General features: G+C 39.5%; 1 protein-coding gene across 12 annotated transcripts in view; it reads right to left on the bottom strand.

The window, feature by feature from the left end:
- Window positions 1-499: 499 nt before the first annotated feature.
- ENOX2 (ecto-NOX disulfide-thiol exchanger 2) overlaps window positions 500-15,975 on the bottom strand; it is a 282,694-nt gene continuing 267,218 nt past the window's right edge. For 10 of the 12 annotated variants that reach the window (XM_025431174.3, XM_049107620.1, XM_025431173.3 and 7 more), the window contains 5 exons: window positions 13,126-13,307; window positions 10,866-10,973; window positions 7,087-7,195; window positions 4,516-4,601; window positions 500-1,990 (listed from right to left, as the gene is read on the bottom strand). In XM_025431174.3, coding sequence (XP_025286959.3) covers window positions 1,859-1,990; window positions 4,516-4,601; window positions 7,087-7,195; window positions 10,866-10,973; window positions 13,126-13,307 — 617 coding nt within the window. In that variant the 3' untranslated portion in view covers window positions 500-1,858. Of the gene's footprint in view, window positions 1,991-3,938; window positions 4,398-4,515; window positions 4,602-7,086; window positions 7,196-10,865; window positions 10,974-13,125; window positions 13,308-15,975 lie in introns of all 12 variants that reach the window. The other 2 variants (XR_003129470.3, XM_025431169.3) reach the window with 2 other exon arrangements.

Genomic DNA, 15,975 nt, shown 5'->3' on the forward strand with positions numbered 1-15,975 from the left:
GCACACCTGGACTAAATTGGCGGTAATAATAGAAAGAGACCATTTGTAACACAAGTAGATTAAGTGAAGGACAGCAAGGGGCCTGGGTGTAGCAGTTGTTACTTTAAAGTTTGTTGTTTTAAAATTTCATGGTATTTAACTTATTTAAATAAGAAATAATTGATTAGTGGCAAATTTCCCTGATTTCAAAGATATTTTTAAAATAAGGCATTCCAGGACCTCTGAGATTGACACATCAAAGCCTTCTGTAACATTGATAACAGCGATGCTTCAGTGAGGAGGCTAGAGTAAAAATAACCCTAGCTCCCTGCTTGTGCCACAGCTGGGTGCTTCAGGGGGAAGCCAGGTTTCAGCATGACTAAGCTGGTGTGGGGACCTATTTTTAGTTGTCAAGGTGAAGGTTTAGCATCTTCTTTCAACATCCTGGTACTCCAAAGAAGAAATGAAGATGATTCACTAAAGGATTAGAGAGCAAGTAATTCAAAACAGAACACCAAACTGAGGTATAAAAAAGGAATATTTATCTTTTAAAAATACAACTTTGAACACTACTGACATCTCATTTACAAAGTATTTTTCTGAAATACTCTTCATTGGCTTTGCTTACTTAGTACATTCTTTTATTTTGAATCAAGACTCATGGGAGGGCATGCTTATATTATTATAAGAACCAGCAACACCACAGAAGAAAAGATCATCTGTGCCTCGTGATATTAGCCCCACATCCTCATCCTTTCCCTTTCGTTTCCATCAAGCAGGACTTCCTGACTGTCCATGTACACTCTGCCATTGCAATCTGCTGGTGGGTGCCACAGGACTGGAGGTGTCCCAGGTCGTCAGCACTCCAGGTGGAGCTATTTGCAGGAAGCCTCGCACACCCGGGCTCATTAATTACCAGGAGTTTTCTACTAATACTCATATCAACTGTTTGCAAACATTCAGCTTGAAGTAAACAAAGTATTTACAGCCGTACACAGTTTGCAATTCAACACGCTGACAGAAGAAAAGGGACCAACAGACTTTGTAAGAAGGCCAGAGGGAAGGCATATTAAAATGAATCCCTTCTGCTAATGTGTGTGTATATGTGCACATGTGCACACATGTGTTTTAATTAATAGAAAACTAAACATGCCCTCCTTTAAAAGCAGACTATTTACAAGGTGATTCTGATAGCACATACACAGGCCAGTCGTACTGGACACTTGCTTTCTGTGAATACATCTAGATTTTTTTTTTATCTGATAAATTAGAGAAAATAACTTTGGAACATTTGTCAACTTTTGGTTCACAGTAATTTTGCAAAAAGCCACAAAACATGCTTTGTCTTTTAAAAAGTGAGCCTGGTCAGGCACCTTCTAGAAGATGCTGTGTTACTCACTGTCTTACTGGGGATTGGAAACACCATGTCAGTTATGGAGTACCTAGTGCTCCTCTCATTCCTTTCACCAGTAGCAACATTAATGTGAAGCGAAGTTTTGAAACACAAATCACATACAAATCATCAAAACATTTCAATTAACAGTGTTTAAAAAAATACCAAACTCTACGACAGTAGTACAGACACTGAAAACACCCCAAATACTCTTTAGCCTCAGGCCTTTTTCAAATACCACTAATAAAAGACATAAGCCACTGACAGAACAGGAGCAAATTACAGCGCTTGAGGGTCTGAGTCCATTTCTTTTTAGGGCCTGTAGCTCAAGGTGCTGTTCTAGGATCCTTATTTTAACTCAAAAGATAGTCCAGGAATGGCCTGACAAATTTAAAGCACTTGAAAACCATTGAGAATACAAATCACTTTCTCAGCATGTTCACCACACATTTATCTGCAGGAGCTCAGGCTATGAGGCCACAAAATTCAGGTCAGTTTCAAGCCCTCAAATCCACAGAATTTCCACCTCTTCTCCAGACTGGCTCCGACCCCGGTCATTTCCTGCCTGAAGGTGTGCTGCAGTCTGCCCATGAGACACTCCACATCGCTGGTGCAGATCTGTGGGCCAGACAGAGAGCTCCACTCAAAAGCAGTTCTAACTCCAGACAGAATCCCCTGGGCTTCCCTTGTCTGGATTTCAAAACTGCTGTATTTAGGTAATAATTTACATACAACAAATTCACCTAGTTTATGTTTAGAGCTTAATGAAGTTTGGCACACTTGTACAATTGGGCAACTCTCACCACAATTTAGTTTTAGAACATTCCATCACCCACAGAAAGCTCCTTCATGCTCCTTTGCAGTCAACTGTCACTCCCAATCCCTGACTTGGATCTTCACACTGTGGTTTTGAATTTCCTGGAAGTTTTATATATGTGCAATCATAATATATAATAATATATATAGCCTTTTGTGACTAGTTTCTTTTACTTAGCATGATGTTTTGGGGATTGATTGCCACCAAGCTTTCTTTTTTTTTTTTTTTTTTTTTTTTTTTTTTAAATTTTTATTTATTTATGATAGTCACACACAGAGAGAGCGAGAGAGGCAGAGACATAGGCAGAGGGAGAAGCAGGCTCCATACACCGGGAGCCTGACGTGGGATTCGATCCCGGGTCTCCAGGATCGCGCCCTGGGCCAAAGGCAGGCGCTAAACCGCTGCGCCACCCAGGGATCCCGCCACCAAGCTTTCTAATGAGAAGAGCTGGTGTCAGTTGCGTGGAGAGGCTTGGGTTTGTAGCCAGCTGAATTACAGCTGATCAGTGCTGGTGATGCTGTGTGCAGGCCTACTGAAGCTGAAAAGCCTTTTGGGAGGGAGGAAGGCAGGGCAGAATTCTTCACACACACATTGCTTTATAAAGGAAAAATGACAGAAATAAGGAATGCTCTATATTCCTACTTCTGTGCATTGTCTTCTTCTCCCTACTTCACACATACACACACACCAATATAAAACAAAAATCTGTGGACCCTATTAGGACTTGTTTCAGGTGGTCATCTTGACATGAGTAGCAACTTTTCTGTGAACCTGGGCACTGAAGAGCAACAGGGTTCCTAAGAGAAACCCTGAGTTGCCGCCACATTGAATATTCCTGAAACTGGAGGGAGGGACTTCCTAATTATATTGGCATCACTGCAAGCTCTCTTTGGGAGGCCCTGTTACTACTCTGGCAGGAAGCGGCTCAGGAGAAAATGGGCTGAGAGTAGGAGTGAGGTCATGCTTTCTTCCAGTGCTAGTAGTGGACTTTAGCCAGTTAAGTGAAATATGCACTTTGCAGAGTATCATATAGAGCTGAATCTCCATTCCAAAGACCATAAATATATAATGTTTATAGATGTATATGTACAATATAGGTGCAGCACACATATGGGAAATGGTCTGAAAGAAGATATGCCAACCTGGTAACAGTGGTGATCCTGGAAGGGTGGGGCTGGGTCACTTTCACTTTCCCTTCACTGCCTTTCTACGTTGCTTACATTTTAAACATAAAATGTATGCATTATTTTTACAATTTTTTTAAAAAGGACCAGACCATTTTTATTGACACATAGTTCAATTTCACACCACTTCAACCTACCACTTGGTCCTGGTGCTCACATTTGATCCCTCCCTTTGCTACCAAATGGGCTCTTTAGTTGCAGAATGGTACCACTTCCCAACTTCCCAGACCTAAATGAGGGGTGTGTACCAGCTTGAACTAAAACAAATGCCACGAGGAAGGTGCATCACCACAGCTGGATGCCCATGTAGGCAAGTGCCTCTGTTAAGAGGACATATGCTTAAATGGCTTAACATTTTGGACCTCCAACTGTCAGGAATCTGCATTCCAGTGGCACATCCCAAGAGCCCCAGGGTCCTGTGAAATAGTGAATACGATCCACGAGCATGTTTGACTGAATGCAGCTTCTGAAAAAAAAAAATCTAACCTGAGTTTATTTATTCTGAGGTGTCAAGGGTCCCCTTCTGATTCTATGAGGCATCCTTGACTTTTGAGGGAATACTTACCCTTGCTCCCGATGCTTTGTGAGGTCCCCCATATAACAGCATCCCGGGAAGGAAGTGTCCCATGAGATCAGCTGGGAGCAGTACTTGAGTCTGTGTCACAGACTTACTGTTTCCTCTGTTTTGTTTTTGCCCCTGCCTTGATCATTTCAACACAGGTAATGGCAATGGTGACAGTGATGGCTGGAATAAGACTTCCGGTTCTGAACATTAACATTTGCTAATGGCTAAAGGACCATCGCAAAAGTTTGACCAGTGAGAGATAATAGGTCATTTTCAGTTTAAACATAAATTAAAAGAAAGGAGGAAAATTCTTCTAAGATGTATCTTGGAAGGAGATTGGCCAACTCATTCAGGTTTGCCCACGACTTCTTGGTTCTGGCATTGGAGTTCTAGGAAACCCCTCAGTCCCAGGCAAACAGAAGCAGACAGTCACCCTACTTGCAAGACAGAAGCTCTGTACTGCATCACAGTGAGAATAGGTGAGGGAAATTTTGTTAGGGAGATTACTAATGACTTACTTATGCTTGAAGAAATTACCCTATGTCCCCTTGCATGCCCATTTCAGGACCCCACATACCTTATTATCTAGACGGTGCAAGTAGGAACAGATGTATTCAATGCTTGCTCCAAATGGGTGGACATGAAGAAATGTGGAAATAATCCCTATAGTAACAATACCATGGAGGTTACACTGGAGCATTATATTCTTTGAAATGAGAGCTAACTCACAAGTACCACATACTACATACTGGACACTATTCTAAGTTTACATATATTTTTGCTCATTTAATCTGTACAACAACCCACTGCATATATTGCCTCTTACTACACTATATCACATGTAGAAAAGCTGGGATTAGAGGAGTCACTTCCATCATTCATGATGGCTAAAGACCATTTGAGTTCTACATTTCACAATGAATTTATAATTTTATAATGAATTTAGATTGTGCTGGCTTTTTTGGAAGTCTTCTGCAGTCTTTAAATTGGACTTGAGCCTCTTATGCATTAATACTGTCTTGCTGTTGTGGTACAAGTACAAATCAGGTTCTTTGCCTAATTCACTTCATGCCTCTCACAAGAGAATCTGCTGATTATATTTGTTTTATTCTGTGAGTAGCTCTGTAGAGAAAAGCCAAACATTTCATTCACTCAAGTGGTCACTAGCATTTTGTTTGTGCTTAGAGCTCTAAATCTCTTCAAGTAACGCATTTTTTAAAAATAGAAGTTTACAGTCTCTGGGGATGTGCACAATTTTTACTCAGTGTAACTATGGGGTGATTGGCAGCTCTACATACTGCCTTGATTGTTCTGGACATCAGATTAATTGTTCTAAAACTACTTTCTATGGAAACAGGTAGAATATAAATTGTTCAAAGGCCTACTATTTCTTTCTTTAAATTTTTTGAATTCCTCTTCTTTCATATGATCTTAAGTGCATTAAATATACCCAGAATTGAGTTTGCCGAGAACTGCCAGGAAATAAAAGCTAAATTTGATTTGGTTTATAGACTACAACCTGTGTATTCCTTCAAGTGACTGATAAGGAATATCACAAATTTGAGTTGCAGCTTGAAGTTCAAGTCAGTTCTTTGTGAAACTTCTCCAAATATCAGAGGGCAAGGAAGTAGGCTTGGGATCCAGGAGGAACTGATGGTAGAGTTCAAAATCTGTCCCAAACGGATGCTATAACTTATAATACTATGTGATTCTTAAATGATGAGGTAAATTGAATTGCTATACACTGACTCAAGCTGAGAAACTTAAATTCTAAAAAAGACAGTTCATGTCCAAAGGAATTCTAGGTGCTTATGGCCAAGACAGGTTGTCTGTCAAATGCTAAGAAATAACTCCATAGGTTTCAAAACACTAAGCAGTTTCCGTGGGTTCATACCCAAAGAACCAATTTAAAAAATAGATTTTCCTTTCTGTCAGCCCAAGATTACATTCTTTAAAAAACAAAACAAGAAACACTTAGTTTAAGATTCTTTGTTTCTAGAACTATCCATTTACAGAGGCTTCCTTCCTTCCCCTAGCTCTTCTCCGACAGGTCTCCCTGTTGCCATGCCAATTTGTTAAAGAACTTTGAGTTGTAAAACAGAAATAAATTGTCACTTTTCTTGAGACTCAATGGCAGATCCCCTTGTGTATCTTTATTAACATATCAAAGTGTTAAATCTGACTACAATATCCATTACCAAAGAAAGGAGATAAATCTTCAAAATATGCAGAAGCCAATCAGTGTGGAGAACTTCTGGGATCGGTGTGCGGCTGTGTGGGATTCAGCTTCCTAGAAGGCAACTGGGATTGCCTGTGGAGGCCCAGTATCAGCCCCTTGGAAATGACTGAATATTTTTAGGACTTCAATCTGCCATTGTTCTCCAAATGGAATATCAAGTCAGCAAGCATTTGTGCTGAATACTGTAAGTGCGAAATGGTTCTCGTTTTACTGAGGGCTTCCTATGGGCTGCACACTGTGCTAAGGGATTCAGATGAATTATCATATTTAATACTCTCAGCTGCCCTTTGAGACAGGTAATATTCTGCCCATTTTGCAGTTGGAGGAACTGAAGTTCAGGAAGGAAATGGTAGGGTCAAATGGGAAATCGGGTCTGTCTGACTCCTCAACCATTTATTCTATCTTGCCTCTGTGGGTGAAGTTTTATATAACGAGAGCAACTCTAGCATTTATCTCATCAGAGCCCACTAGTGTCCAACACTCCACAGACAGCCTACTGAATCATCTGAGTAACCTGGAAAAAAATTTTAGAGAGGCACATATTTCCTCCAGAGTCTCATCTGGGAAAGCTCTCTGCCAAACAGTATCTGCACTGCAACCTTGAGTGGGAGTAAGAGGGCTCAGCTAGCCTCCCATATTTTAAAAATGTACAATGTGTTTCTCCAGAAGACCCCTCCTTGTGCTTACACCCACACATTTGATGTGGCAGTAATGTCAGGAGCTTGAGGAGGACTGGGAGCTACTGTTACCATTTCTATGAAGTCTATACTTATTCTTATCCTGTCATCTTCAGGACTCTGGGTCCATGCATTGTCATGCTTCATAAATGGTTGGCGGGTATATTCATCTTAGGTAAAACCCTTTCCCTCCTCCACCATAGTCAATACGTTGTATGCATGTGTTCCTTACCGACAAGTAGTGCTTCACGTTCAGATTTGATAGGGCTGCTGTTCAGGGTCTTCTCAAGAGGGTAGTCACTATCCTGGCTCGATGTACATAGTCTAGAAGCACAGGTTTCCTGTGGGAATAATATGCTTCCTGGATCAGTTCATCTTACTGGGTAAAAGACTTGGATTCAATTATGCAATAGGGAACTTCTTAATGTAGTACCCCCAAAGCAATACTGTATAATTTTGATGATTGAATCAGAGAGAAAATAGCATTAATTTATGCAAAAGCATCACAGATCATCTAAAACTTCTTTATATGGCTCCCAAAGACAGAAAAATTGAGATACTCATCTTTGCCAGGTTTTATTTTCCTGCTTCATCATTCTTGGCTCTATACAGGTAATCTGGGGAACCAGACCCAATATTTACTGCCTACTAGATGGTAGGCATTGTTAGGCATGTGTTATCTCCATTGTACAAATGAGGAAAGTGAGGCTCAGGTATATTAGATAACTTGCCTAAAATCACATTTCTAGGAAGTAGTAGAGCCTAGATTTCTTTTTTTTAAATTTTTATTTATTTATGATAGTCAGAGAGAGAGAGAGAGAGAGAGAGAGAGAGAGAGAGGCAGAGACACAGACAGAGGGAGAAGCAGGCTCCATGCACCGGGAGCCCGATGTGGGATTCGATCCCGGGTCTCCAGGATCGCGCCCTGGGCCAAAGGCAGGCGCCAAACCGCTGTGCCACCCAGGGATCCCTAGAGCCTAGATTTCATGCCAGGTCATCTGCTGTCAAAAGGGCTGTTCTTTTCAATTTTAGGTCCACAATCTGCTAAAGGCAGGGCCCATCTCTGAGTGGGGAATCTACAATGTAGCTAATCTACTCCCAGGTAATCAACTGTTGGCTTTTGAACTAAAAATTAGAGTTTCCATTTGTTGGCTATCAGCCCTTTCTTCTCTCTGATATGGACATTATCAGTTAGGATATTCCTGACTTCACATCAAGAAATGACCATGACCAAAATCTCATTATCATTACTCAGTGGTCTTCTTTGTTGTTGAAAGTTTTCTCTTTCTGAGCATAGCAGGTCTGTTTCATAAGAGGTACTCAGGTGAAATTCATGACCAACAATCAAACTGAAAATACCTCCAGACCTTTCGTGGATCTTTCTTTCTCTGTTTGGGTACTGAGAACATCTTTTCTGTATTATAAATGTGAAGGAAGAACCTTGGGAAGAAGGCATAAAAGGAATCATGGCTTCCAGTCTTACTGCTAATAGAAAAGAAAATGCTGGGGAAATGCTCCTGGGGTGTGTGTGGGGGTGCAGGTCATGGCTGATTCAAATGTTTTGTCACTTCATCCCTGCCCCAAGACCTCAGCATGGACAGGTGTCCTTCTGTTTTCTTTAAAGATGCTTTCAAAGCTTCCAGGATGTTGCCCTGAATGAAATGAATGGTCTATGCTGCAAGACATGTTCTGTGGATTTACAGGCTTCCTGGCTGTAGTCAGAAGGGAAGCCTTTCTTGATGACCTCCTCAATCTTTGGCTTTTAGAATCCAATCTAGGCAGTAACCATCATGCCAAGTTTGATTTAAAATACTGGCTCACTTCTAAGCCATGGGTTGTACATCTCCTTCTAATCCCCTTAAAACATTAAATGATCCAGTAAGCTATTTCTTACATGTGAGAGTTTAACAGATTGGGGTTGATTTAAGATGTAAAGGCATCCTGAGAAGTTTTAGCCATCTTGAATAGAAATGTAGCCTTATTGAAACCTGACTTCAATTTTATTATAGCTGGCATTTAAAAAATAAGAAGGTATCACCTTGAATTTTATTGGCAGATTCAAAGAGCTAGCTCTTTCTGCAGTTAGACAGAACTCACACTGTTATATTGCAAAACACTGACAATAACTCACACTACAGTTTACTGTCAAGAAACCCAAACAAAAACAAAAGAGATCCCTCTTCACCAAAACTTACTGCCTTCTTTTCAACCTGGAATTATTTTTGCAGTCTAATGTAATGGTACTTTGCTTCTTAACCTAATTGTGTCAGGTTGAAATATTTGGTCACAAATCAGCTTCCCAGAGAAGCTCAGTTTATAATGAACTGTCATGACTTTCTCTGAAAGAAGCTTTGCTTACAGTAACAGGGAAAAAAAAACATTCTGAATCACATTTTCCTTATTATTAGTTAGATCTCTTTGCTTATCCTCTTAAGCTGCCACTTTGTGGTATATTCAGGTTTAGGATGAAAAACAGACTTAGGCACAATACAGTAAGTTTCTTTCGTGCCATTTGACCTCTTGCTTCTTTAAATGAAATACTTTACAAAGCAGAAAGCAGCTTATACTAAAGTGCCAAAAATGCTCTTACACTAAAAATGCCTTTAATTTGTGATATCAATCCTAAAGAATGATTCTAAGCATAACTTCATGTCTATCAATAGTCTTCTGCTTATGCACTCCATTTTATGCAAGAAGCGAAACAGCTACATAGCAGTTCTGAGACATTTTAGCAGCTCTGAAAATATAGGGAAATTCCTGTTATACAGAGCAGCTTTGGCACTTTTCAATTAAATGCTTGATAAATGAATATCTCTGGGATTGTGCTCGTTTCTTTAATAGCACCCACAAAACTGGAAAGTGAGCTGGTTTTATGAAGTGGAAGAATTAAAAGCATATTGCAAATGGCCTCCAGAAGAAAACACATTCAATCATTTGTTTCAACTACACCAAGGCTGCCAGTTCTTAATGGCACTCTGGGGGAAGTCACTGTGCTGGCAAACATACCCGGGGCCTGTATGCATTGCATCTTCCTGAGCTGAGTGCCAGAGATAAAGAGCAAGAGCTCTCGTGGAACGGTAGCATTGTTGATTTCTGGCTCTTGGTCTGAGCTCCTAATCTCTTCCTTCTGAGAATGAAAATCAGGCAGTTATAGTCAATGGGTCTTCCTTTTGAGAACTTCACTTTAGTTGAATGTTCAGGCGTACCAACGATTAGGGAGGTACAGTTGGGAGACACCATCAGTAGACTTTGCACACCTTAAGTAGACTGGGCACCTGGTTCATGCTTGTGACACATTAACCTACCCAGATGTTAGGAGACTCCCCAAGAGGTTCTTACTGGCAGCTCTTATTGCTAGAGAGTCCCATCTTGCCCTTTCATGCTGCAATTATCAAGTGTTAGAATATTCTTTTTATTTACTTTCTTTTTTTAATAATAAATTTATTTTTTATTGGTGTTCAATTTGCCAAGATACAGAATAACACCCAGTGCTCATCCCGTCAAGTGCCCTTTATTTACTTTCAACACGTTTTCTCCCCTTTGGGTTTTGGCTATTTTACCTGCAACTGCTCATTATTACACTAGATGGAGTATCTACAAAGAAATGCCAATGTTCTAGTTGTACTTGTGTTTCTTCCTTTAATGAAATGTTTCATTAAAGGTACTCTGCGTCACCCGAGTTTTCTATGTCACTATTTGCTTGGCAAGATGAAGCTGAATGAGATGTACACTCTGGGATTCTCCAAGAGGGAAAGACTGAGGAATTTTAGGGAGGGATTAACTTCTTATTCATTGAAAAGTGTACTCTCCAGAATCCTTAGATATGGCAAGGATTCACATCTAAAGGCAGAGACCTTGATTCAAGAATTACCCCAGAGAGGGGGCTTTTAATTCCCATGCAGCCAAGCATTCCATGCTGATTCCTACTGCAGGAACTTCCAGGGCATTTGTACTGTCACTGAGAAGAGTAGGGGAAAGGCAAGGGCAAGGGTTCACAGAGGACTGATGTACCTTTTCTTTAAGATTTTCCAACATTTTTTCCACTTGCAACTTGTCATCTTTGACTTTTTCAAGTTCAGCTTCTTTTCTTTTGTATTCCTCTTGGACTTTGAGTAGATGCTACAAGAAATACCAAAGACAATCATGTCTTCAGGAGCCATATTTCATTTAAATACCCTGGTTGAAGTTAGATAGTAGGTTGGCCTGCCTCAGTTGGGCTGCCTTTCTCCCAGCCCACACAATCATTTCTCCATTCAGAGATATCAAAGGGAAAATCAAGTTACCTTTCACTTAAAGTTATTTTAGCTCTTAGGAACTTCCTTTGGATTTGTTTATATTTTAGAGAGCATCTGAGAAACTAACTGATCTAATTACATAACTTTTCTATTCCAGTGAGAGGAAAAGATAGGGTGTAGTGTTAATCCCAAGTGGACAACATCTTGATTGCCGCATTGAACTTGATGTTGTAAAGCATTCTTTCAAATAGTCATTTTCCAAGCCAAGTTCAATTTCTGTGAGGAAAACACTTGACAAATGTTTGTTTCCATATCAGTAGGCAAGGAACTGAATTCATCATCATTAATGATTACAAAAATATTATTTATTTAACATCTAACATGTGTCATGCATTGTGGATAGGGTTTCATATGTGTGATCTCATATAAACCTCAAACAACCCTGTGAAACATAATCCAGAGGCTTACAGAGGTTTAGTGGTTTACCTAAGGCTATTCAGATAGTAAGTGGCAAAGTTGGGATTTAAACCCAGGTTGGGTCAATACCACCATTAAGAGTCCATGCTCTTAATCACTATATTAGACTATACTTCTTTTTGGATAAGATGGAAGAAACTTTATCTTTTTTACAAGACTATTTTCCAAGAAAAAGTAATCAAAACGAGCAAAATTAATTTGTTAGGATGTAGAGACCTAATTTTCTCAGAGGTCTCTGAAGTGATGAAATGGAAAAAAAAAGTTCATCATCTTTAAATTATATTTCAGTAGCAGAACCATTCTTATGTGGAATGGTTTCAAAATCAAGGTAAGAAGGAAAAACAATGAAAAATGTTTTCAAAGTTTAGGTTCTCAGAGGCTTGCAAAAGACCACTGGAAGAGCTAAAAGAAGTACGGTACAATGCACGTTGTCAAAATTCTTTGAAGTCTAGCTGAAGAGATGTATTTTTTTTTTTTTTGTGGAAAGATCTCAGATATAATTTGCATGTTCTAATTAAATTCCATAGTGACAGTAAAAGGAAGGTAAGCATTACTTCACACATTTTGCTAATAGGAAAGGTGAAATATTAATGTGATATTGCTTGTCACACAGGAAGACAGTGGTAGCAGAAGTAATAGGAACATGGGGCTCTTAGTGCCAGAAGAGACTCCTTTTTCATTATTTGTGATTTCTAGCTGGCAATAAGCTTGGCCCTAGATAATTCCAAGGCATAGAATTAAAAAAATATTGCTCAAAAAATTACTGCTCAATTTAAATTGTAAGGAAACTGGCTAGTCGTCTGGCAAGGCAGAGGGGGATAGTACCCTTACTCAAAAATACTACTTCTTTATTATAATGAGAACAGATGGTGATATCTTCTAAATTGTAGGCCCACTGTGGTGATGGTTACATAAAACATCTAGACATTGAGCATCTATTACACACTGTTGTATTTGAATGCAGTTACAGTTGGATACACCTATTTACTTTTTATACTTGGGATAATGTGCAGGTAAACTCATTCACATAAATGGCTGTAAAAACAAAGGAAAATAAAAAGAAGATTGGTATTATGTGACCAAAGCACTGATACTGAAAAAGCAAGGGTAGGATTCCTGCCATTTCTTCTAAGAGGCTATATGGTCCAGCCTCCGGATCATAGTAGATACTGGATCAAGTAGATACTACTTTTTTCAAATCTAAGTTAGTGAGCTTCTTCATAAAGTCCCCAAGGCCTGGTCCAGATCCCAAATTACCTCCTGAAGCAGAAAGAAAAGATTAGATTATGTTTGGTGTAGTTTTACTATCAAGTATTTTTTTTTTTTACTATCAAGTATTTTTCACTGAATGTTCATCCTTTGAAAATTGGTGATCCACTGCTACCTCTGTAGTGGTCAGAATATTTCATAACTCATAATCCCTTCCTCAGCTATGCCAGAGAACAGAATATCAAGAAGAATAAGAGGTTTGCTATTCTCTTTTCTGGTAGGGGACCCGTTTCCAGGTAAGCAGCTGATGCTAGCCTTCCTAAAAGCTCAGAAAACCAAAGGGCCTTTACCTGTTGCATTCCTTGCAGGGCTTGCTGCAGGAGTTTCAGCTGCTGTTCCTTGTTTGGGTCATCTTCTCTGTGGGCTTTGCCTTGTTCTTGCTTCAGTAATTCTACCTCATTCCGATAGGCATCGAGCTGCCAACGGAGGCTGTCGTTTTCTTCCTTCAGAGCTTCTGCCTGTGATACTAAGGCTAAACAATCAATATAATGTCGAATGCCCATCTATCCATACCCTTTGTGGTTCACCTTAGTACCATTAAAACTTGGTAGTTTTTATTAAAGATTTTATTTATTCATGAGAGATACAGAGACAGAGAGGCTGAGACATACACAGAGGGAGAGGCAGGCTCCCTGTGGGGAACTTGATGTGGGACTCGATCCTAGGACCCCGGGATCATGACCTGAGAAAGGCAGATGCTCAACCACTGAGTCATCCAGGTGTCCTGAAAACTTGGTAGTTTTTAATTGATATGTACAATAAGTCTCTTTTTTTGTATATTTTTATTGGAGTTCTATTATGTTTGAGGAGGCCATGGCAGCAAGAGATGGACACTAAAGCACACAGAACCATTTTTGTATATGAACACATGCTTCCAGCATACTGAAGTCATCATCATGTTTCATATTTACCACCCCAAATTTCCAGCTAATATTGGTTACTTTTACTTGGAAGGGAGCAAATGATAAGAGCTCTGTAATGAAAAAGTATAGGACTAATTGTCTTGAACTGATGACTGTCTACACAGTAATTTTGCCGGCAGTTGTTTGTAAAATGTAATCTTTACTGTCCTACAGAGGAAAGGTAAATGTCAAAATCAAGACATGAGACTTCTGGTTTCTGGTCTAGTGTGTAAGGAATTTAGAAGTTACCACTCCATCCAACAACTAAAAAGCTGAATAAACTGAATAATCAACAACTTGTCTTCAATTCATATTGAAGTGAGCAGTGAGGTCATGGGCAGTGAGGTCATGGGGCAAACTGCTGACCCTGAAACTGGAGAGGCAGGGGAATCCAGAGAATCACAGTTTACCAGACCAGAAACCTATGAGCAGGAAGCTCCATGGGAAGTGGTAGAAATAAGAAAACCTCAATTGTGATTGGCTGATTGCTGGAGGCTCAGTGTAGACAAGTCTGTTAAAGAGTTCAGATGGACCCAATCATAGTGAGGTCTCTATACTTTTGTGAGTTTTATCTCTAAAAGCACGACTAAGGCCTTACAATGAATATTGCACTTCCATCATGGGGAGGGGAAAAGAAACTGTTTTGAAATACACCAGAACATTTTTTTTCTTCTTAACAAGGCCTACCTTCAGAAGAAATCATTTTACCAGAGCCTAACCTGCTAGGATATTACCAGAGCCTAACTAACCTGGAGAAGGAAAATGTCCAAATATAGCCTCCTCAGGCCACCCTACCCCAAGTAAGAAGGGAAGAAAAAACTGAGAAACACTTGTGAAGTGCACAGTCCAGAGGTATATGTTACTAAAAGACTGAGGCCTAATCACAGGACTATAGAATGCTTCCCTACACTTAACTACCACATCACTAAAGTCCTATTTACTGGAGTTCTTTTCACCCAGTACATCATGTCCAGATTTCAACAAAAAGTTACAAGGAATACTAAAAGGTAAAAAAAAAAAAAACCCACAGTTTGAAGAGACTGAATCGGGATCAGAATAAGAGTCAGACATAGCATGAATGTTGGAATTATCAAAACAGGAATATAAAACAACTATAATTAGTATGTTAAGGGCTTTAATGGGAAAAGTAGATACCATGAAATAACAGATGGATAATGTAAACAGAGAGATGGAAATTCTGAGAGATGAAAATGCTAGAGATTAAAAAAATATAACACAAATGAAAAATGCCTTGGTGGGCTTATTAAAAGACTGATCATGGTTGGGGGAAGAATCACTGAGCTTGAAGGTATGACAACAGAAATTGTCTAACCTTAAAAGAGAAAAAAAACATGGAAAAAAACTACAAGCAGAATATCCAAGAACTATGGGACAACTGCAAAAGATACATGTCATAAGAATATTAGAAGGGAAAGAAAGAGAGAAAGGAATGGAAGCAATGGGTGAAGCAATAATGGCTGAACTTTTCCTCATATTATTATCAGACACCAAACCACAGACCCAGGAAATTCAGAGAACATCAAACAGGATAAATGCCAAAAAATTAGACCTGAAAAGATACCTCACTAAAGATATATATGGCAAGTAAGCATCATTATATGTCACATGTCACTAGGGAATTACAAATTAAAAGAATAATGAGATGCCACTACATACCTATTAGAATGGCCAAAATCCAAAACAATGACAGCACCAAGTGCTGGTAAGGATGTGGAGCAAACAAACACTCCTTCATTGCTGGTGGGAATGCAAAATGAATGCAAAATGCTACTGGTACTTTGGAAGATACTTTGGCAATTTCTTTTTCTTTTTTAAGATAGATACATAGATGGATAGATAGATTTATGAGAAACACACACAGAGAGGCAGAGACATAGGCAGAGGGAGAAGCAGGCCCTCTGCAGGGAGCCTGATGCAGGATTCGATCCCAGGATCCCAGGATTATGACTTAAGCCAAAGGCAGACACTCAGCCACTGAGCCACTCTGGTGCCACTGGCAATTTCTTAACATACAATCCCGCAATCATCTACTTCATATTTACACAAGTGAACTGAAAACTTATGTCCCCACAACAATATACACATGGATTTTATAGTAGATTTCTTCTGGCAATTATTATTATTTTTTTTATAAATTTTTATTTATTTATGATAGTCACACAGAGAGAGAGAGAGAGAGAGAGAGGCAGAGACACAGGCAGAGGGAGAAGCAGGCTC

This window comes from Canis lupus, chromosome X (assembly GCF_003254725.2).
Source record: "Canis lupus dingo isolate Sandy chromosome X, ASM325472v2, whole genome shotgun sequence".
NCBI lineage: Eukaryota > Metazoa > Chordata > Mammalia > Carnivora > Canidae > Canis > Canis lupus.